At 37.6% G+C, this 24,023-nt stretch overlaps 1 protein-coding gene across 1 annotated transcript in view; it reads right to left on the bottom strand.

Moving 5' to 3' along the window:
- The window catches only part of KIF27 (kinesin family member 27), an 82,152-nt gene that overhangs the window by 9,131 nt on the left and 48,998 nt on the right, over positions 1–24,023 (bottom strand). Inside the window, exons 11-16 of the mRNA XM_052645177.1 lie at positions 21,131–21,241; positions 18,220–18,396; positions 11,518–11,733; positions 8,296–8,502; positions 6,501–6,699; positions 1,371–1,535 (exon numbers count right to left, since the gene is read on the bottom strand). Of these exons, the coding sequence (XP_052501137.1) occupies positions 1,371–1,535; positions 6,501–6,699; positions 8,296–8,502; positions 11,518–11,733; positions 18,220–18,396; positions 21,131–21,241 (1,075 nt within the window). The remainder of the gene's footprint in view (positions 1–1,370; positions 1,536–6,500; positions 6,700–8,295; positions 8,503–11,517; positions 11,734–18,219; positions 18,397–21,130; positions 21,242–24,023) is intronic.

Below are 24,023 nucleotides of genomic sequence, written 5' to 3' on the forward strand. Positions count from 1 at the left end.
TCTCTAAAGGAAGGCTAATTTTTTTAATAAAAAGAGAATATATTATTTTAGAGATATTGGTTGCTTTCTACTGGTGGGCTTAAAGACAATATGTTTTAATCATAGATATATCACCTTCATGGCAGTTTTGCTTTTGCAAAGTTCTTTGTCATGTTTTATCATTTCATTGAGGAAGGTGGTATTTCTACATATCTACATATAATTATGCAAGAAAACATCCTAGTCTCAACAATGGTTTTATTATATTTTTTAATTTCCAGAGGTTACAATATGGAAAAACCTGAGTGATCTTAGAAATACATACAATATTATTTTACCTTTATTATTCTCTATTTATTTTACTTTTTATGATAATCAGAAGGCTTCATTTCCTATAAAACAGGAAAACAACAGCTATCCTATATTTAGGGTTAGTGAAAGAGGAGAGCAAAAAAGTTGGCTTGAAGCTCAACATTCAGAAAACTAAGATCATGGCATCCGGTCCCATCACTTCATGCGAAATAGATGGGGAAACAGTGTCAGACTTTATTTTTTGGGGCTCCAAAATCACTGCAGATGGTGACTGCAGCCATGAAATTAAAAGATGCTTACTCCTTGGAAGAAAAGTTATGACCAACCTAGATAGTATATTCAAAAGCACAGACATTACTTTGCCGACTAAGGTCCGTCTAGTCAAGGCTATGGTTTTTCCTGTGGTCAAGTATGGATGTGAGAGTTGGACTGTGAAGAAGGCTGAGTGCCGAAGAATTGATGCTTTTGAACTGTGGTGTTGGAGAAGACTCTTGAGAGTCCCTTGGACTGCAAGGAGATCCAACCAGTCCATTCTGAAGGAGATCAGCCCTGGGATTTCTTTCAAAGGAATGATGCTAAAGCTGAAACTCCAGTACTTTGGCCACCTCATGAGAAGAGTTGACTCACTGGAAAAAACTCTGATGCTGGGAGGGATTGGGGGCAGGAGAAGGGGACGACAGAGGATGAGATGGCTGGATGGCATCACGGACTCGATGGACGTGAGTCTGAGTGAACTCCGGGAGTTGGTGATGGACAGGGAGGCCTGGTGTGCTGCGATTCATGGGGTTGCAAAGAGTCGGACACGACTGAGCGACTGAACTGAACTGAACTAAGAATTTTAGTGAGTTAGAAAATATAGGAATCCCTGGTACATGGTAGACAATCCAATAAATGATCATTTCCTACACACATATACATTTGTTCTTTTATTCTTTTATCCAGTGGTTCTGTCTTACACATAGACTAGACAACTATTTTTGTTAAAGAGACAGGATTCTAAATAATCCAATCAGTTGAGAGAGGCTCCATGGCAAATCGTGCTATGGTGTTGGTGCAACAGGTAATGCTAAATTTCTTACTTTCTGATGGTACTAGTTGCCGCCGAAATGCTTCCCCTATCAGTTCCTTGAGTTTCTTCTTCAGATCTCTGCTGGTTTTCTTATAGAAATATAGATCTCTTTCCAGCTGCTGGATTTTATCTTCATAATTTTTTAAAGTTTCCACAATGCCTTCCCCATCTCGCTCTATAAAACAGAAATTTACATTTAAAATCAGATTAAAATAAATGACTGAAAATCCTAACAGAGCTTCCAGACTCTATTTAAAGGATGAGAAGTATGTTACATGTTTATCTGTTCCTTGAATGGATTTGTTTTCAGCTACAATATGGATTCTACTACCTGTAAAATGTTTTCAAAGTAGGATGAGCCCTTCCCCATCCTAACCTTTAAAACTACGTATTTTTCATAATTCATAAGCACTTTTTGAGTAGTTACTAACTAAATTTATCCTCAGAACATCAGAAGTAAGGTCTACATTTGGAACTCTGTCCAGCTGCATCAGTGTCTTAAAAGTTTATATCAGGAACTGTGGATATATAAAAGTCATAAGCCTAAGGTTTATAGGCCCAAGAAATATACGACCAGGGAACTTCCCTGGCAGCACAGTAGACAGGAATCCATCTGCCAATGCAGGGAACATGGGTTCGATCTTTGGTCCAGGAAGATTCCACATGCCGAGAAGCAACTAACACCATGCGCCACAACTTCTGAGCCGGTGCTCTAGAGCCTGTCAGCTGCCACTACTGAGCTGGTGTGCTGCAACTACTGAAGCCCCTGCACCTAGAGTCTGTGCTCCACAACAACAGAAGCCATTGTGATGAGAAGCCTGCCACATCGCAATGAAGAGTAGCCCCTAATCTCCGCAACTAGAGAAAGCCTGTGCAGCAACAAAAACCCAGTGCAACCAAAAATAAATAAATAGATTAATTTTAAAAATAAATGCAATGCTTTAAGAAAAAAATGGAGAAGGCAATGGCACCCCACTCCAGTACTCCTGCCTGGCAAATCCTAAGGATGGAAGAGCCTAGTAGGCTGCAGTCCATGGGGTCGCTAAGGGTTGGACCCGACTGAGCGACTTCACTTTCACTTTTCACTTTCATGCATCAGAGAAGGAAATGGCAGCCCACTCCAGTGTTCTTGCCTGGAGAATCCCAGGGACGGGAGAGCCTGGTGGGCTGCCGTCTATGGGGTTGCACAGAGTCAGACACGACTGAAGTGACTTAGCAGCAGCTTAAGAAAAAAAAGACTGGGCGTGGTTGGAACTAAGGAATGGAACTAAGAATGGATCTAAGAATGGAACTATGGAATGGAACTAAGATCCCACATGCTTTGTGGCGTGGCCAAGAAACTTGAAAATAAAAAAGAAATATACAACCAGAAAAACCAGAAACCTGTCAGAAAAGGCTGAAAGATTAAATTACAAAGGAAAAACCACCAGGAAAAGAGAAGAGGGGAAAAAGCCATAAGTAAACCTCTAGTTTATGCCACAATATAACTTAAAACTTCTAATATTTAGGCATGTTTACGACAGTCCCCTTTGAGTTATGTTCTACAACCAGTAAAATTCAGTTTACTCATCTTCAGAAATACACCTTCAGACCTACTCTCTCCTGCTGGTAAATCTAGAAAATGGTCCTGTGCTCAGTTGCTCAGTTGTCTGACTCTTTGCGACACTATAAACTGTAGCATGCAGGCTTAGTGTCCTTTACTATCTCCTAGAGTTTGCTCAAAGTTATGTCTGTTATATCAGTGATGCCATCAAACCACCTCATCCTCTGTCACCCCCTTCTTTTTTTTGCCTTCAATCTTTCCCAGTGTCAGGGTCTTTTCCAATGAATCAGCTCTGCATCAGGTGGCCAAAGTATTGGAGCTTCAGCTTCAGCATCATTTCTTACAATGAATATTCAGGGCTGATTTCCTTTAGGATTGATCTCCTTGCTGTCCAAGGGACTCTTGAGAATCTTTGCCAGCACCACAATTCAAAAGCATCAATTCTTTGGCACTCAGCCTTCTTTATGGTCCAACTCACACATCCATACGTGACTAATGGAAAAATCATAGCTTAGATTATACGGACCCACCCCTTTGTCGGCAAAGCAATTATCTCCGCTTTTCAATACGCTGTTTAGGTTTGTCATAGCTTATCTTCCAAGGAGCATCTTTTAATTTCGTGACTGCAGTCACCATCCACAGAGATTTTGCAGCCCAAGAAAATAAAGTCTGTCACTGTTTCCATTGTTTCCCCACCTATTTGCCATGAAGTGATGGACCAGATGCCATGATCTTAGTTTTCAGAATGTTGCATTTTAAGCCAGCTTTTTCACTCTCCTCTTTCATCCTCATCAAGAGGCTCTTTAGTTCCTCTTCACTTTCTGCCATTAGAGTGGTATCATCTGCATATCTGAGGTTGTTGATATTTCTCCCAGCAATCTTGATTCCAGCTTGTGCTTCATCCAACCCAGAATTTTGCATGATGTACTCTGCATATAAGTTAAATAAGCAGGGTGACAATATACAGCCTTGACGTACTCCTTTCCCAATTTGAACCAGTCGTTGTTCCATGTCCACTTCTAACTGTTGCTTCTTGACCTCCATATAGGTTTCTCAGGAGACCAGTAATGTGGCCTGGTATTCCCATCTCTTTAAGAATTTTGGAGATATGTAGTTTTTCAATGCAGAAGTGCTGTGTATCTCTCTTAGCCTGGCAAAGCAATAAAGCTATCCTTTTTTGCTTCACCCAAAACTCTTCCCCTGGGATTTGATTCTGCACCAGAGTACAGAGAGGCTGAGCTTTCAGTAACAACCTCACTTCTCTGATAGATCTAAGAAGAATTGTTGATTTTTCAGTTTGTTTTGCTTTTTTATTTGTTGGGATGGAGTGGTGACTTCTAAGACCTGTACATGCTGGATTGGAAGCTTGAAGTATAGCCCCATTCTCTCTGGTCAAGAAGAACATCAAGCTCTAGCTGATGGTGTGAGAACTAATTCTTTTACCTGGAGATGAAGAGAGAATGGAGCTGGCTGCTGCTCTGATGGACCCCAGAGATACAACTCATCTGAGTCCTAGGGTTCTCCCAGGTCTCTTGCTGACTGCTCTTCTCCAAAGGCCCGCTCCAGGGAACATCTAGAGAACATCCAGGGACACGGCAGCAGTCACATAACACAGGAGTGCCAGCAATAATGTTGTTTTGGAACTTTGTCTACAAAATCTTCTCCAAACTGTTGCTGGGAAAGAAGACGATGGTACGAGTTGCTCACCCTGATGTGAACTGTGGCAACCAGTACAGAGGGGTCTGTTGGCTGGAGGAGGAGCCCCCCAAGCCTCATCAGTGTTGGGAGTGTCCTGAGTCTTGGCCCAGGTGGGACTGAGCTTCAGATCAAGTCTTTGGGAGGCACCGTTAGAAGATACAAAGCTGCCTGGAGCCGGGGTGGAGCTACCAGTAGAAGAACCAGGGAAGGAAGCAAGCAGAGTGATGGCAGTGTGGTGAGGGCTGCAGAAGTAGAACCAGAGATGCTCATGCTGGAATAAATCTGGGAGAGCACCAGCATTACTGTTTGCAATAATTCTTTTAAATTATTTTGAGAGATACTTTTTTAACCTTTAAGAATCAGTGTAGTTACATTTATAATACTTTCTGTATCAGTTTTTAGGTGTTAGAAACTGGCAAGAAGCCTGAGAGGAGGCTTAATTTGGGAAAATCTATCTTTTTCAACAGTGTCAATGTGAAAAACATTTTTACAAATGAATTTTGGCTCTCAGGCACTGATAAACTGAGGCATTCTAGTGTATGATATGGCCACCATCTTCAAATGAAAAAGCAAGCACTTGCTGTCCTTTGAAATATCTGCTGTATCTACGCTGCTATGTGTGCATGAGTTAACCTGCTTTTATGGTTGTATTTTTTGTGTTGAACATCTATTTTGAGTCTGCATCATTATACTTTGATTATTCATAATTTTTCACTTTATGTAACTAACGCATGTTGACAAACTAAATAAATGTATGAAAAAAAAAATTAAAAAAAAAAAATGTATGAAAAAAAAAAAGAATTTTGCACAGAATGTTTCCTACATAAATATTTTCAGTTACAACTTAGTTATGAAAAACTTGTCCCAGCTATAGTAATGAATGATTTTTAAAATGTTCTCATTTGGCTAAAGCATGAGCTTTTTTGTAAAATGCCAATCACTTGAAAAAACATATTAAAAATTCTATTAAAAGAGCACTTTTAGAGACGTAAGACAGAATAACATGATGTAAAGAGAACGTGTTTGAATGAAATAACGTATGGAATCCAGTCAAGGAAGTCCTGTCATCAGGCAACTAGTTGCTAATTAATTGGTTATAAAATTTAACTTATAGGCAGACTGCCTCAACACTCCAATGCATAGATTTTCCAATTTTCTGCTTACTTGGGTTGCTTCTTCCAGATCCCTTTTACCACATTTTCAGCTCTAGATTCAAGAGAATGAAGACTCAACAGCTAAGCTGCCTGAACTGAAGTATTCCAGGCACTGAAGTATCGCTAGGCAGTGATTTTGTTGCCATAAGAACTGTGTGTGTACCAGTCATAAGCCCAGGTATTGTGGAGACCAACTGCTATGGCAAGTCTTTCCACACCACAGTTGACAGCTGAACTAAACTACTATGTGCTAAGAAACAGTATGTGCCCATCAATGGTAGACTAATTTTGACCTAAGCTATAATCTTTAATGCATAAAATTTACAACTGATATAACTAAAAGGAGAACTATAACCAGAAATCTTACAGAACCTATTACTTTAATTTTATAAAGGTAAAGTGATTTAAATATCAAGGTTCAATATCCTAGAAATGGGGAACTTTTCAGCTATATATCACCAAGCCAGATGTCATCCCACATTCCTACATAGTAACTAGACAAATAACTAACAGGATTGCAGCAGTTCTCTGTGTGTTGCTGGAGACAGGCAGAGGAGATGGCATTTCAGGCATGAAGTGCCTTACATCCATAGGGGTATCCCAGCATGTGGACCCAAACACACAAAGCACAAAACATGTGTTAGTAGTAATTATTTATGCATGTTAGGCTTTAACTGACCCAGTTCCTTTCCTGATCCCCCTCCTCTACATCATCTTCACACAGCTGATGAGAAGGGGCAGTTACCTTTGAAATGATGTAACAGCAGCTGCATTTTTTGCTCGTGTTCTTTTTGCTGGAGGATCAGTCTCCGGTCACACTGAAATTTCAGATGTTCCAGTGCAGATTCTAACTCACGAACCACATTATCCCGTTCCAGAACTTTCATTTTTATTTCTTCATTCTGTAACTTTAGTTTCCGTTCAACTTCTCGCAAATTAACCACCTAGCAAAGACATTTTTTGACCTTTTAACTGTCTTAGACAGCCTAATATAATAGATTAATTTACTTTTCCTTAGACTTCATAAAGATGAACGCCCTTAATCACCATGGTATAACTAGGCAAATGCTTTGTAACAAACCCACAAAATAACCTAACAGCCTTTTTAATTTGTTGGGATTCTGAACTGGTAACAACTTCATTTTAAATATATACCTGTGGTGGATTCATGTTGATGTATGGCAAAACCAATACAATATTTTAAAGTAATTAACCTCCAATTAAAAATAAATAAATAAATAAATTCCCTAAATAAATAAATAAATAAATGTAATGTTGGTCTAACCATCACCCCTCCATCATTTCTTAGACATAATCTTTGTAGTTTACCTTTGTAATCCTGTAACTATTTTCCCAGTCTAAAAAAATATCAAGAATTCTAAAGACTCTTATAACATCTAGATTATTCTCATTTTTAACTCCAAAGTGAATGTTATAAATAAGTGACAGAATTTTTTCAGCTGTAAATAGAGTTTGGCCTGAGACTGTACTTTTTAGTCCAGTGGGTTCCTCTCTGCACTGATATAAAGTAAAAACACTTCAGACAATATCTGTGTCACAGTACTTCTTAATAATGTAAAGACCTTCTCTCTAGAAAAATACTAATTTCTATCAAGGGTTCTTAAGATTAGAAAAATCCACTGACCTTGGCCCTTGCACTAAGACCACCACAAAAGAGTTATCTGTATCAAAGCCTCAGACAATATGTACCATTATTTCTGCCCTCCAAACACCCAGTGATGGGATGCACTCACATCAATGATAGAAGTATAATCATTCTGATACTCATTATCCAAGAGGAGGGCTGTGTATAACACTTCTATTAATTTGTTCATCTTTATTTCACTTGTCTCACAGAATTAGAACTTTATTTTAAAACGTCAGTGTTTTATTTTTCATTAATTGTATATTATCTTAAACTGAATATATTTTTCAGAGAAAAAAGTAATTTACTTGCTTAACATTTCATAATATATATATTAAGAGAAGACACTGGAGAAAAGACGGATATAATTTTCAATGTTATGAATTTTCAATGTTATGAAATCTCTATCAGTAAACTGTCAAATCTGTATAAAATACCTTAATTTATATTAAGCACACCCAGGTTAATGCTAAAATCGATCACTACCTTTGTCACTGATGTACCATTTCATCTCTATTTCAGTTCATAGAATATGATGAGAAAGTATAGGTACCCCTACCCAGCAATGAAGGAAAGGGAATCCAAACCTGGAGGGTCCCTTGATTTTTCATGAATGCTAAGTAGGAACAACCAAATCTAGAAAACATCCAACTAATAGTGCCTGAAGAATATATGGATTAAATTCTTTGGATTTTAAAACTATTTCAAAAAGCATCCTCCTTTCAAGCGACCCTTCAATTTTAAGAACCTCACTAAAATTTAGGCCTACAATACTTGGACAAGCACAAAGATTTCAGATGACAACATTCAGTACTGTAAAGTCTACATATATGTGAGCTGTATACCCATCTTGATCCCTATTTATAAGAAAACCCTCTGTCCCTGAAAAACAAACCTTATTGAAATATCTGAAAAGAACAGCTCTAATCTCAACAGGACTCAGGCAAATTAGTCTTTCTAAGACATTTGCTTCACTATGAGAGAGGTTTTGAAATGAAGCTCTGAGCAAGTTCTGGCGACTCTGGATACTTTCATTCTTGTATTCAATTGCGGCTTCCAAAGCTTCAATCCCTTCTTCAAGTTGGAAAAGAACATGTTCTTCCTAGATACAATACAATAGAAATCACTCATTTTAAATGAAATAGTATAACTTGGACTTCGTCATATTCTAAGATCTTACTAGATCTTGGGTCTAATGGACATTACCATTCTTCTACCCTTCCCTCAAACCAATCCATGGTGGCTGCCAAATAAGTATCTTGCATTGTGCTGTATTTTCACCACAAAACATTACAGCGTTTTTAGTTACAGAATTCCTCATAAAATAGAAACTCAAATGTTTCTTGAAGATAAGAGCTGACCCTCTAGAACTGCATATGGCCAGCAGGTATATGAGAAGATAGATATTCAACATCACTAATCATCAGGGAAATGCAAATAAAAAACCACAGTGTGATACACACCTGTCAGAATGGCCATCATCAAATAACAAACGTTGGTGAGGATATGGAGAAAAGTGAATTCTCATACACGGTTGGTGGGAATGTAAATTGGTTACAGCCACTGTGGAAAACAGTACGGAGGGTTCTCAAAACACTAAAAAAGAACTACTATATGACCCAGCAATTCTACTCCTGGGTACGTATCTGGGAAGATAAACTAATTTGCAAATATACATGCACCTCAATGTTCATAGCAGCTTTATTTACAACTGCCAAGGTATGGAAGCGACCTAAGTGTCCATCAATAGATGAATGGATAAAGATGTGGTATATATGCACAAAGAAATACTGCTGAGTCGCTTCAGTCGTGTCCACTCTGTGCGACCCCACAGACGGCAGCCCACCAGGCTCCCCCGTCCCTGGGATTCTCCAGGCAAGAACACTGGAGTGGGTTGCCATGTCCTTCTCCAATGCATGCAAGTGAAAAGTGAAAGGGAAGTCGCTCAGTCATGTCCGACTCTTAGCGACCCCATGGACTTCAGCCCACCAGGCTCCTTCATCCGTGGGATTCTCCACGCAAGAGTACTGTAGTGGGGTGGTGGAATACTACTTGGTCATAAAAACAAAATTTTGCCATTTGCAGCAGCAACAAGAATGGACCTGGAGGGCATTATAGTAAGTGAGTCAGACAGAGAAAGACAAACGCTGTATCACTTATACGTAGAATCTAAAACTTACAACAAACTAGTGAATATAACAGCAAAAAAAGAAGCAGACTCACAGATACAGAGAACAACATAGTGGTTACCAGTGGCAGGGCACATAATAGGGGTTGGGGAGTGGGAGGTACAATCAACTGGGAGTAAGACAGGCTACAAGGATATATTATACTACACAGGGAATATAGCCAATATTTTATAGTAACTGTACCTTTAAAAATTGTATTAAAAATAAATAAAAATTAAAAATGGACACTCTACCACTCTGCAAACATAATTTGCTCATTCCTATCTCTATGCCTTATTTGACAGTGTTCTATCTAAAATGACCTTCTTTCTTATATCTATCAATACATACCATGTTTTTCATAATCCAGCTCAAGATTCTGATTCACCAATGCTGCCTTAATTCAATCTTCCACCAAATGATCACTGCATTGCTTTGGATAAATAATGTATTAAGTATAGCTTTATTAGGTTTCCCTGGTGGCTCAGTGATACAGAATCTGCCTGCCAATGAGGAGACGTGGGTTTGATCCCTGGGTGAGGAAGACTCCCTGGAGAAGGAAGTGGCAACCCACTCCAGTATTCTTGCCTGGGAAATTCCACGGACAGAGGAGTCTGGCGGGCCACAGGCTATGGGGTTGCAAAAGATTCGGGCATGACTTAGTACTAAACAACAACAACAACATAGCTTTATTACATTATCTATAACTTGATTTTTATAGTCATCAAGATTTAGAGTTTTATCAACTCTCTGTCTCTTCTCCTCAGATGGAGTAGAATTCCTCAAGAGAAGCAAAATGTTTTCCACTTTTTTGTTTCTTCCATAGGGCCCAGGAACTGTCCTGGGCACTCAAGAATTCCTTAAATACTCAAACGTTTTGCTGAATTTTAGCCTCTCAGACCTTTAGATCTGCAGGGCTGGGGGTTGACTTTGACAGCCTTGAGGGGAAAACCTCATTCTGTGGTCCTTGGCAAAGCTACCCAAATTAAGTTATAAAACAGGGCAGTAGAAGCTCATGATGTCACATAACCTCCAGTCAAATTTGTCTTTCTTTCATCAACTCAATGAACAATAATGTTATTAAATCCTCTCCCCTGTTCCTTCTTAATCAGCCCTTCAACTTCTTCTCATACTTGCTCAAATGTAAAACACTACAGAGATACAGCAAGGTGATTCCCAGCCACTTACTTTTTGTTAGTAACTTTCCCTTACTTTGGACCTTGACCATAAATATTTGCAGAGAAAATCCAGGCTCAAAAGTTCATCTTTGTCTGATAAAATAATAAGTTATGGTTACCACTGCCAACTGAAATAAAATTTTGAAAAAAGACAAAGTCTGGGACAATTTGGTAGCCAATATATGCAACATCTTTTACACAGTTAAAAAAATAATGATGAAGAGAAGCCACATGTTCCCCTAAATGAAAACTCCTAAAAGGTATTTCTATTGGGGGCTGAATTTTGCATATTTACTTGGCTAGGACTTAGTGTGGAACAATGCTTCCGTACTTTCTAAAACAATTAACCCTTAATGCTCTAGGCCTTTGTTATAGATGATGAATTACCAAGTATCACCCAAGAAAGATGCATAAAGAAAAGGTATCTTCTTTAGAAGAAATGAGAAAAAGAGTCCCTCAAATCATTTTTTGTGTTCTGTGAAAACCTCAGCTGAGAAAGGCCATACTCAAGGCAACTGTGAGTCTCCCTATCCCTGGCAATGCTAGGAAGGGGCCACATTCATGGACCTCCATGAGAGGACATCACAGTCTCTAGTCAAGCCTTGCTTATGGCACCAAACAGGTGACAAGGAAACTCAGTACATCTGACAAAGTCTCAAGGAAACAAAGTTGATCAGGTTTATCATTTTTATGTTTGGGTAGCAAAGGTGAAGGGAATCATCCAAGTGATCCGTCATAGAGTACTTCCAGTTCCAAAGCATACTGACTTACTTCAGGTGACAACACGGTACCATTTTTAAGTTTCTCATCCACGCTGTTTCTTTGTCTCTGCAGCTGATCCTTTTCTCTCTGGAGGGCTTGTACTTGTTCTGAAATCTTTATTTTCTCCTCAGCTGTGCTGCTCTGGAGCTGCACATTCTTTTCAGACAACTCTTGGTCCAACAAGCTCAGGCGAGTTGATATTTTTAAACTGTCTGTGTTCAAAGCCTAAAAAGATAATCAACCAGACACCCTAAGGTCAGTTATTAGAAATACAGACTTTTTCCTAAATAAATTAGGAAAAAACAGAGAGAAAACTACTATGTGGACATATTTTTAGCTCTTACATTATTATTTTCTCCCATGGATTTTTTTTGGGGGGGGGGGGCGGGCTTCATTTTCTAAGTCTTAAGTTGAATGTCTTTTTTAAGTGGAGATTTAAAAAAAATGTTTTTATTATTTATTTGGCTGTGCCTGGTCTTGGTATTTCATCAAAATAATTACATGTATATACCACCACAAGGTTTATAATTTTTTTTAAAAGTAGTCTCCTATGCCACCCTTCTCTGATTCCTGCTCCCTAGAAATGACCATCTTTAACCTTTCAAGCTATTTCTTCTGGTTTATGTCCATGTTTCTAAATAACATTACCAATTTTAGATACTGTCTACTGGTTGTCTATTATGAAAGATAAGATTTAGCACTCTTATGCCTCCTTGTCTATATTTCCCCTCCTTATATTCTCCCAACTTAAGTTATATTACAGTTTTTATTTAAATCAATAGTTTACATGACTTTGTGAATATTATTCATAACTGAACTATCTAGGACAAAATTATCATATTTCCATCTGGAACAATTTTTTTGGTTACCTTGTAACGAATTCTTTTCCAATAGAACTATAAAATTCCTCTCAACATTATTTTTTCAGTTGATCAAAACTTAATCAGGGAATATTTTCATTCTCTTCTCTTCTGGAAACATTTTGCCTAGAGTCTCCATCCTCCTGCTCCAAACTAGACTATAGTTGTTCCTGGACTTCCTTTGGTACTATTGAAAATTTCCAGTTAGAGCACATTTTCTGGGTCCCAAGTCTTTTTTTTCCATAGCTTGTGTCCTCATTTTACGGAGCACATCCTCTAGTAGTTTCATGAGACAGGCTGGGTTATAGATAATTTTTTTCACCTGAAAATGTCTGTATTCTGCCTTCCCATTTAATTTATATTAGTCTAAAAAGAGAATCTTTGTTTGGATACCATTTTCCTTATGAGTTTTAAGACTGCTTCATGTCTTCTAATGAAGAAGGTTAAGCACTCTAGTGCCATTCTGACTCTCAAGATTTATACAATGATATGCTTTTGGTAGTCTTTTCTATGCCCTTGATAAACTATTTCAACCCAGAGTTTCATATCTTCAGTGTTGGCAATTTTTTGTATCATGTCTTTGATAATCTCCTCTTCCCCTGTTGCCTCTGTTTTATCTTTCTGGAATTCCTGTTACTTGGATGATGGACTTTTTGGGTTTATCTGTCAATTAAATTTTATTCCTCTTATTTTCTATTTACTTTCTGAGATGTTTCTTACCATTATCCTTCAGAGCTTTTAATTTCTAAAAGTTCTTTCATGTTTTTTACAGCCTGCAATTCTTGCTTTATGGATGGGAGTATCAGCTTTTACCACCTTGAGCACAGTAAGATTTTTAAAGTTTTTTCAGCTCCTTGTTCTATCTCTAATTTCTCTGATCACCTTCTTCTTTTTTTTTTTTTTTTGTTTTGGCCTCCATCTTTAATGTTAGTAGCATTCCTGAGATCTCCATCATACTTAAGAGTCAGGTAATAAAATGCTGATACTGTGGTGGGTTAACATTTATGACAGTAGGATATACCTGGAACCTGGACGCTTAGTTGGGGGCTCCCAAATGTAAATTTTTAGGGTAATTTTTCCTGGGACTATTTCAGAAAAATCTACCAATCTTCTGCTGGGAAGTATAAGTCTGGCTGCCTGCATTTAGGGATATATGAAGGGGTTAGGGAATGGATATCTCAGGATTCAGACTTTCATTCATTCCCTGTTTATTTTGACTTACCCCAGCCCTTTGCTGTACTTGGCTCAATCTTCAGAAAATAAATCATCTAGTCCAGAATTAGAAAAGGATGGTTTCCCGACCATGCCCTGTTTTCATTCTCAAGCCTCACTCCTCCCTTCTAAAATTCATGGTCCCTTAATTTCTGAGTTTTTTTTCATGTTTATGTGAATTATAGCTTGTGAAGCTGTTACTAAGAAAGCTAAAGATAAAGGCTTGACTCTCACTGGTATCCCTCATCTAGGCACTTGGATTTCAGCTTTTTCTGTTCTGCTAAGCCAGTAACCACTTATCTATCTCCTTTCCAGCTTACATTTTTTGGGTAACCTTTTGTCTTCTGTCATCTCCCCTACTATTTTTTCCCTTTATGTGTTTATAGGTTTTCTTCAGTAATAGCTTTACTAAAATATAGTTCATATACATCGATTTAAAGTGTATAATTTGATGGTTTTAAGTATATTTGCAAACTAGCGCAACCATCACCATAATCAATCTCAGAACATTTTCAGCAGTCTCTCAGAAGAAACTCTATGCCCACTAGCACTCATTCTACTTCCTCACCAAGCCCTGATCCAGTTCTAAGTAACCAGTATTCTACTTTCTGTCTCTATGAAACTGTCTACTATGACTGACTTTTTTCATTTAACATAATGTTTTCAGAGTTCATCCATGTTGTAGCACGTATCAGTGCTTCATTCCTTTCTACTGGTGAATAATATTCCGTTATATGAATGTGTACCACATTTCGTTTATACATTATCAGTTGAAGGACACTGGGTTGCTTTCATTTCTTTACTATTACGAATAATACTGTTTTGAATATTCATGTACAAGTTTTTGTGTGCACTTATGTCTTCACTTGATTTGAATGTACACCTAGGAGTGGATGGTAGGTCATTTGGTAATTCTATGTTCAACATGTTATCCAAAGTAACTGCACCATTTTACAATCCCACCAGCAATGCGTAAGAGTTCCAATTCCTTCACACCCTCACTAAAATTATTTTTCTGATTATAATCATCCTAGTGGGTATGAAGCAGTATCTCATTTAAATTTTGATTTGCATTTACCGGATGGCTATGATGTTGAGCATCTTTCAACGTGCTTACTGGCCATTCACAAATCTTTGGAGAAATTTCTATCTGAATCCTTTGCCCATTTTTAAACTGGGTTGCCTTTTTATTACTGAGCTTTTAAAGAGTTCTACATCTGTTCTAAATACAGACTTAATGATGTACAAACACCTTCTCCCATTCTATGGGTTATCTTTTCAGTTTCTGGATGGTGTTCTTTACATTACAAATGCTTTTAATATTGATGAAGTCCAATTTATCTAATTTTTTCTGTTGTTTGTGTTTTAGGTGTAATATTCAATAAACCACTGCTTAACCTAAGGTCACAAAAAGTTATACTTATGTTTCTTTCTAAGATGTTTATAGTTTTAGCACTTACATTTAGGTCTTTGATTCATTTTATTTGTATATGGTATGAATTTAGACTTTTTAAGATAAATTTTTTTAAAATTTACTTTTGGCTGTGCTGGGTCTTTACTGCTGAATGGACTTTCCTCTAGTTGTAGTGAGAGCAGGCCACTCTAGCTGTGGAGTGAGGGTTTCTCATTGCAGTGGCTTCTCTTGTTGTGGAGCACGGGCTTTAGCATGTGGGCTGCAGAAGTTGAAGTTCATGGGCTATGGGGTACAGGTTCAATAGTTGTGGCACACAGGCTTAGTTGCTCCACGGCAGGTAGGATTTTCCTGGACCAGGGATCAAACTTGTGTCTACTGCATTGGCAGGTGGATTCTTTACCAATGAGCCACCAGGGAAGCCTTAATATAGGCTTTTTTATACTGTGTTTCTTGTCTGAAATGGATACGATCATATCTTATAGTATTTCTTAAATACTGAAAAAATATGTAATATGCTTTGTTTTATCTTTTGTAATATCCTCTGTTCAAAAAGAACCCTGAAATATGTCTCAAGTTTCTCTTCTGTTTAATTAAAACTATCTTCAAAGAATCAATTTTGCTATGATCTACTGGATTCCCTGGTGGTTCAAAGGTTACAGCATCTGCCTACGATGCAGGAGACCTGGGTTCGATCCCTGGGTCGGGAAGATCCCCTGGAGAAGGAAATGGCAACCCACTCCAGTAATCTTGCCTGGAGAATCCCATGGATGGAGGAGCCTGGTGGGCTGTAGTCCACGGGGTCACAAAGAGTCGGACACGACTGAGTGACTTGACTTCACTTCACTGTGGGTTTCATTTATTTGCACTCTATGCTTACCTCAGTATATTCTTACTTCCTAAATATTACATCTCATTGAAACTAGAAAACATCTACTTTCTTTTCTTTGTTCTTCCTGCATCATAAAGTAAATGTATTTCAGGAATAAGAGTTTCCTTCTCACTCCTTTCTTTTTCTGTTTTTTCTTTTTTGATACAGAACGTATCATAAAGGTCCCAGGTATTTTCTTCTGTTTATTCACTTGATACATTGATTTGTAAATCCTCTTTGCTGTCATTACATGTTTCTTTTTTGCGGGGAGGCGGGCAGCTTCTAAAACCTGACCCTGACAGCTAGTGTGGACAAGTTACCTGGATGGAGCACCAGCAACTAGGCTGGATAGAAGGGCTACCCCTACCCCAGTGTCCAATAGCCTGCTGCTAAAAGCTATCTCGACATGTTTGGGAAACAGAAGACAGAGCAGAGGTTAAGTGCAGATCTTGTTCACATGTTACACTAAGGTGGAGAAGTTAAGAACATGTCAAAAAATCACCCCAGACCTAGTGGTACATCTATGCTGGATGAAAGGTAGGTTTTTAAAGAGGCAGAGCTTATTCCATGATTCCACGACTGACCTCAGACTCAAGGTCAGCTGGAGGCAAAGGTTTGTACAGAAAGTTTTTTTTTACAATTTTTAAAAATTGAAGTATAATTGATTTATAATGTCGTGCCAATCTCTGCTGTACAGTGACTCAGTTATATACATATATACATTATTTTTTATATAATCCATAATGGTTTATCACAGGACATTGAATATAGTTCCCTGGGCTATACATTAGGATCTTGTTGTTTATCCATTCTAATGTAATAGCTGGGATCTACCAACCCCAAACTCCAAGTCCATCCCTCCCCCACTCTCCCTTGGCAAACACAAGTCTATGAGTCTGTTTCTGTTTTATAAACAGGTTCATTTGTGCCATATTTTAGATCCCATATACAAGTGATATTATATGGGATTTGTCTTTCTCTTTATAGAGAAAGTTTTCTTAAAGTCTAGGGCAAGTCAGCTTTATTTTCAGATGCTACTGTTGCTACTGCTATTATTAAAAAAACTTCTCCTGGTCCTTATAATACTTCTACAGTCATTTTTCAAAACCTGAAACTGAGGTAAAGTCCTTCATAAAACCACTTATCTGAATGGCTCATGAAACCCAAGTCCTACAACAAAAATTTTTGTAAAGATACTCAAGACTATAAGTAGAAAAATAAACAAATCTGTATTATACCAAGTCTTCTTTCTTTTGTAGGAATTGTAAGTAGTAGTATCAGTTCAGTTCAGTCGCTCAGTCATGCCGACTCTTTGCGACCCCATGAATCGCAGCACACCAGGCCTCCCTGTCCATTACCAACTCCCGGAGTTCACTCAGACTCATGTCCATCGAGTCCGTGATGCCATCCAGCCATCTCATCCTCTGTCGTCCCCTTCTCCTCCTTCCCTCAATCCCTCCCATCATCAAAGTCTTTTCCAATGAGTCAATTCTTTGCATGAGGTGGCCAAAGTACTGGAGTTTCAGCTTTAGCATCATTCCTTCGAAAGAAATCCCAGGGCTGATCTCCTTCAGAATGGACTGGTTGGATCTCCTTGCAGTCCAAGGGACTCTCAAGAGTCTTCTCCAACACTACAGTTCAAACACATCAATTCTTCAGTGCTCAGCCTTCTTCACAGTCCAACTCTCACATCCATACATGACAACAGGAAAAACCACAGCCTTGACTAGACGGACCTTAGTCGGCAAAGTAATGTCTCTGCTTTTGAATATGCTATCTAGGTTGCTCGTAACTTTTCTTCCAAGGAGCAGTAGTATAGTTGGATCATTTTCAAGTCTGTTCTTCCAGATTACCAATGTTCACTCAACCTTCACCCAATGTTCACTCTCTAATGGTACAGATTATTTTTAAAATATCCACTAAGGCTTCCATAGGAAATGGCAAGCAAGTTATTCTAAATGGTTTCATAGTTTCTGTTTGGGATAATAAAAAGTTTGGAAATAGATAATAGTGATGTTGTAAACACTGAATATAATTAATGCTGATGAACTGTACACTTTAAAATGGTCAAAATGGTAAATTTTATGTTATGTATAACACACTACAATTTTTTAAATATCACCAAAAGTTAATAATAGATAACTCATACTTGGTAGAACACTGAACACTTTACTTCAAAACTGCAACAGATTTCACTGATGGTCATTAAATAAGCACTAATAAGCCAAATACACTGAAAACCAGAAAAGTTTTCTTTTGGTTTCTAACTTCACAGTGGTTTGATTTACCTTATAGAAAAATAAATCTCAATTTATATGGCTTAGAACCAGAGTCAAAGAGCATATTAAATAGAATACCTGACTAGATCGCAACTTCTTACTTTCCAGGTGGCTCTTCTCCTGTAACAGGGCCTCCTTCTTTGAAACTATGGCCTCCCGTTTCTTTAAGTCTTCTTCCAGCTCCTCTAATTCTTGGCGTTGGTTCAGAACTTTCTCTACTTCTTCATCTAACCATTTCTTTTGTTTATCCAATTTCTACATTAAAAGTCCAAAGAAATGTTACAATTTGTTTTTCTTCACCATAAAATTTATATGGTAATAATATAACTTCAGACTAACTAAACACCTTAAATGAACATTTAAAAGCTATCTGGAACACCGTAAATGAACAGTGAGAATAACAAAACAGTGTCTGTCCAAAACTGTCAAGAAGTGGTTCTAAGTTAACATCTTCCTTTGTTGTTTTATAAGGAGTTAAAATTTATTCCTTGAAAATGCTTGAGTCTGGGATTTTTAAGGCTGTCAATTTTCTTTATATATACTGAGAGTCAGTACTGAGAACACGCTGGAAATCTTATCTGTTCCAGAGGTGCTTACCTCTATCTCAGCACTAATGAATGAGCTCCTTGCCTGACTGCAGGGACAAAGCTTTTTGCCTCTCTAGCCCCAGTGCCTGCTATACTGCCTTGCCTATGATTGACTCTTAATAAAATGTTATATGAATGACTGAATGAATTTCTGATTCAATTAACCAATTAGCCATAGTGGAAAGACATAGGTGATAAGGCATGAAAATCTACTCTGCATTGTAACCTGTCAACATCAAATAATTACAAAATAAAGTGCGCTGTAAAGATTTTCAAAACAAGCATCTCAGTATTATCTTGAGCTAAGGGTACCTAGAAATAAGTACAAACAAAAATGTGAGTGGAATAACTGTCCAAGATGGACTCTACCAAGTGCCCATCTGCACTGGGACAGAGTAATGAAGCAATGCTTCCTAAATAACAAGAAAACAAATCAATATAGTATTATTTTCCAGTTCTTCTCAAACTTGATTAAAAAAAAATCTGTTCCCAGAAATCTATATTAAGACAATAAGACAGTGAATATGCACGAGAAAAAATGAGCAAAGTGGCCAAGGCAAAGTGAGATCCAGAGTCCAGGGCTCTGTAGTTCATCATCCAGACCTAGATAGTATGGTCCTATAAGCAACAGCACATGTGAATAATACTAAACCCTAAAATAGCAGCTCTACAATTACTAGAACAGTAAGGATATCCCAGAACAATGACAGAAATACTTTAGTTTTGTTATATCCAGCTCTATCTTAGAAACGCCACACATGAGACCCTATGAAGACTAGCAACTAAAACATATTCTACAAACATTTCTTAACTGAGTGGGGTTTGAAAGTTAAGTAAGAGATCTTCTGTAAGCTCCATTCCAATAAAAGAGAAACCAAAAAATGATGACTGTTGATAATAAATGCTGTATGCAGCTAACTCCTAGATATATGTATGCCAAAATGGAGGGTGGGATCGGTTCTGAGAAATGGAAGTAACATCAGTGCCTGCCTCAGAGTAGGCAATACTTTAGCTGTGCTTTGAGGACTGGGTGCTGTGCTGTGCTTAGTCACTCAGTCGCGTTGGACACACTGCGTCCCCATGGACTGTAGCCCGCCAGGTCCAGGGAAGCCCTTGAGGATTGGGTAGCAGTCTGCTAACATAATAGGTGTTTTAGAGAAACAATAATAAATGAATGAATTTTCCTGCACTGGAAATAATAAAGTTATGATCTGTGCAATTCACAGTATCTTAGTAAGTTTTCTGAAAATTTCTTACTTTGTCTCTTCTCTCTTACAGTAAATAGTCCTACCACACAGTGCCAATTTTAAATACTTTCTTCTTATAAAAGAGTTTCATATCAAAACAAGGTCCTATTATAAGCTTTTTGGATAGTCATATTGATTAATTTATAATCTTTAGAGTCAAATTCTGGAAAATGTTGTTTTAGAACACTCAAAAGCAGGAAGGTTTTTTTTTGTTTGTTTATTATTATTTTAACCCAATAAAGTCAATGCAGGCTGTGAGAACCTATTATTGTATTCATTTAAATTTAGATTCTTAACATTTTGTAAAGCGGCGCTAACTAGTCTATGCTTTCCTACCTCTGCTACTCCTCCACATACCCTTCCACCCAGAAATAATATTACCAGGCATGTCAGAGAGAAAGCTCTTTAACTAATTTCCAAAAAGCACTAGTAAACTAACTGAGAACACATGCATGTCCTAAATCTTACTGTTAAAATATTAATATATAAGACTTAAGAAGAGCAAATAATATTTTCAGAATCAGGTTGATGCATTTGCATTTGAGGGTAATTATAGTTTTAAGTACATTAATTTTTAAGACTTTTAGTACTGTGATTCCTAATTTACATAAAATTTTGTTTCTTTGAACTTTGATATTAATTTATTAATTTCATTTTTTTAAATGTGGCATTAAGACAATAGCTTTTTAATATATGACATATGTTGCATATACAATTTGGTTGTGTTTGAGTAGAGAGCTCTTTTTGTTAGAAATATATCTGTTTCCAGAGGAATAAACCAGTCTTGACATAAGGATAAACACAATCTAGTTTTCATGTTTACATTTCACAACATTCAAATAAACTCATTTCTACTGAAGTAAGGAATACAGCATTCATGTTGATGTTTGGTAGAAACCAACACAATACTGTAAAGCAATTATCTTTCAATTTAAAATAAATAAATTCAAAACAAAACAAAAGTACACCAAATTTCTGGATGAGAAATTAATTTTTAATAACAGAAATGTTTCAGGAGAAATATTAGAAATTTTGTACTCCAGTGGCAAAGTCTAGTGTTTGAAGATTTCATTTAGAGTCCACCTCTTTTTACCTCTACTTAGACAATCATCAAATCGAAAAGAAACCAGGAAACACTAAATAGAATTGACAAACCTGGAGTTGGTCTATACTTCCAAACGAACCTTTTCTCCTTTTCATCTTAAATGCATCAAGGTCCTCAGCTTTCAGTTTTAGATCTTTCTGTTCTGTTTTTAACTGCAGTTCCTATAGAAAACAGGAATTTAAATCACATTGCTTTTACTACATGGCCATCATTAAGTATTTATGCAGATAATCAATTTAATATTTACTTTCCTACTTGCAAAGAGAAAGAAAACAAGTAGATGAAGCCTGGGGCTATTAAGGAAGAAAATAATGTTAGCCCTTCATTCAAGCAATAAAATCTCACAGCAAAAATCAGCATTTACTAGGAAAGCTAGGTATGTTTTTCATTTTTCGCCTGTGTTACAAATTATAGTAACAGGGGTAAGAGTATGAAAATTATAAATCCACTTTTCTCTTGCCTTTCTGAGTTCATTACCTTCAGTGAGTCCACCCAAGGTACCCATATACAACAGGGATATTAGAATTTATCACAGGAGAAATGTAAAAAGAAAAGTAATACTCAGGTTCCAGCATTCAAAACTCAGATTTTGCAGCATGAGAATAGTCTTTCAAGACTGATCATGGTCCTCTGAAGAGTATTTTCCAAATTCCTTCAGTTTCCATTCACATCTTAAGAGTCAAGTCAAGAGGGCCCATGTGTTCTACTGGGGTTTAGAGACGATGTTACTGTCCACCACCAAATCTTAGCAGGAATCTGGAAGGAGGCCATGAACTCAAAGTGGGCTGGTCCGCACTGCTATTTCTTACTGGTCCATGATGGATAAGTACAGAAATTAAAAGTAAGTGTTGAGAACCTTTTACAACAATTCAACAGAATAATTTTATGTCTATTGAATCTAATAATTAAAAGATAGACTTATTGCATATTTTAATTTTTATTTCATTTTTCTACTAGTTCTTGTTTTACAAAGGTATTGGACTCTGACAAATTCATAATAAAGTGAAAATTGTACCTTGTGTGTGTGTGTGTTAGTTGCTCAGTTGTGTCCAACTCTTTGTGATCCCATGGACTATAGCCCACCAGGCTTCTCTGTCCATGGAATTTCCCAGGCAAGAATACTGGAGTGGGTTGCCATTCCCTTCTCCAAGGGATCTTCCCCACCCAGTGATCAAATCCGAGTCTCCTGCACTGCAGGTAGATTCTTTACCATCTGAGTTACCAGGGAAGACCCCCAAATTGTACATTTTCCATAGGGAATTTTGGAAGTACTGAAAAAAAGGAAGTAAAAGGGAAGTCTACCATTTTCCAGGTCTGGAAATGGCAGAAAGGAGGAAAAAGAGAGTAAGAAATATGTGTGTCCCAGTTTTCCTCTTGAGTTTTGACCTAGGAAGTTTTGACCTGTCACTGAGGGCAGAGAGAATGGGGACTGCAGTGCAGAGGCTTCACACCCACATAAGTCCACGCAGTCTTGCTGAAAGAACAGAAGTATGATCAGGGAACAGCAACTAACTGGACTCCTTGCACTTGGAGAATAAGGATGATGAGGTAAGGACAAATAGGGAAAAGAGATGAAGCCAAAGCTCCTCTACACTCTACACTGAAAGTGAGACCAGTCTATAGACTATACTGGCTTCACACCAGGGGCCAGGAGGGAAAGGTGGAAAGGGAGAGCAGATTCCAGCCAGTCACATGCAAGAACCAACTGAAACTCCGGAAGTCCCTCCTCTTCAACTCCATGTGATGCAATAAAGCTGCACAATGGAACACCACATACACTAGAGCCTACCTTTGAGAAGCATAGAGAGGAGGAAATTGAATATTCTTGTTCAAGAGAACTGAGAATTATTTGAAGAAAATGTCTAAACTATCAGAATAAAGTTTGAACAGATTGGATATTTGGTTAGTTCCTATGATATTTCCAGCAATTATTATGACATGGATTGGGCTGGTCAGGTTGGGAGGAGTGTCATAAAGAACACAAGGCTACTATAGCTTCAATAAAGAAATTTTCTATGCCCACTTGAGTTGAATTATGGGTGAATTTAGACCCTCTTATATTTACTAACCATTAATTTTTCATGCTTCCCTATTGCTTGTTCACAGTTGTAATTCAGCTCCTGTCACAGTCACGGCGACTTTAGGATGCTGAAATAAAGGCACCTTATACCAGGGCTGACTCTCTACTATTCGTTTTTATACACATGCTTTGAAAGTATGTAACAGGTGATCTAATTCCCTCTTCTGTATGTTGCTCTAGACATTATTACCTTTACCACATATTGTAATCTCTAATATAATATTAAAATAGCTGTCTACCAGGTACTATGCTATGCTTTTTACATCTATTTAATTATCCCATTTAATCCTCACAATAATCCTATGAAACAGATACCATTATAAATCCCATTTTACAGATGAGGAAATTGGTGCTTAGAGAAGTAAAAGTCCCATATCACACACTGATCCACAATTTCAGGGGTTCCCATACCTCTTCTTTACTATTTCAGTTAAGAACTGCTGCTCTAAGAAGAACCTATGCAGAAGTCCTAGTATTCACTGGAAATGGTTTAGTCACATGAAAAATGAAATGTTAGAAAGCCAGTTCTGAAAAAGATGTCCCTTAGGACTCTGAGCAGATGCTGTTTTTGCATGAAGTAATAGAAATTTCAATATATCTTCAGGGCAGACTGTTCCTTTTCCTGGAATACTGAGAGATATGGCTAGAAGGAACAAAATTACCCTAGATAAAGTGCTAAGTTTCAGTTACCGGAAGAGTTGCATTTCAGCAGACTATGTGTTCTACTCAAAAGCTTCTTTCTCTTCCTTAAACAAAGATTTAGAGAGTGCTATGTCTTGGTTTAAGCCAGGATTCGTGAGAGATGAGAAGCTGAGACCCAAAGACCACAGGACTGAGAGGCAGGCCTGCTCCTCAAATTGGAG

Source organism: Budorcas taxicolor, chromosome 8 (assembly GCF_023091745.1).
Source record: "Budorcas taxicolor isolate Tak-1 chromosome 8, Takin1.1, whole genome shotgun sequence".
Lineage (NCBI taxonomy): Eukaryota > Metazoa > Chordata > Mammalia > Artiodactyla > Bovidae > Budorcas > Budorcas taxicolor.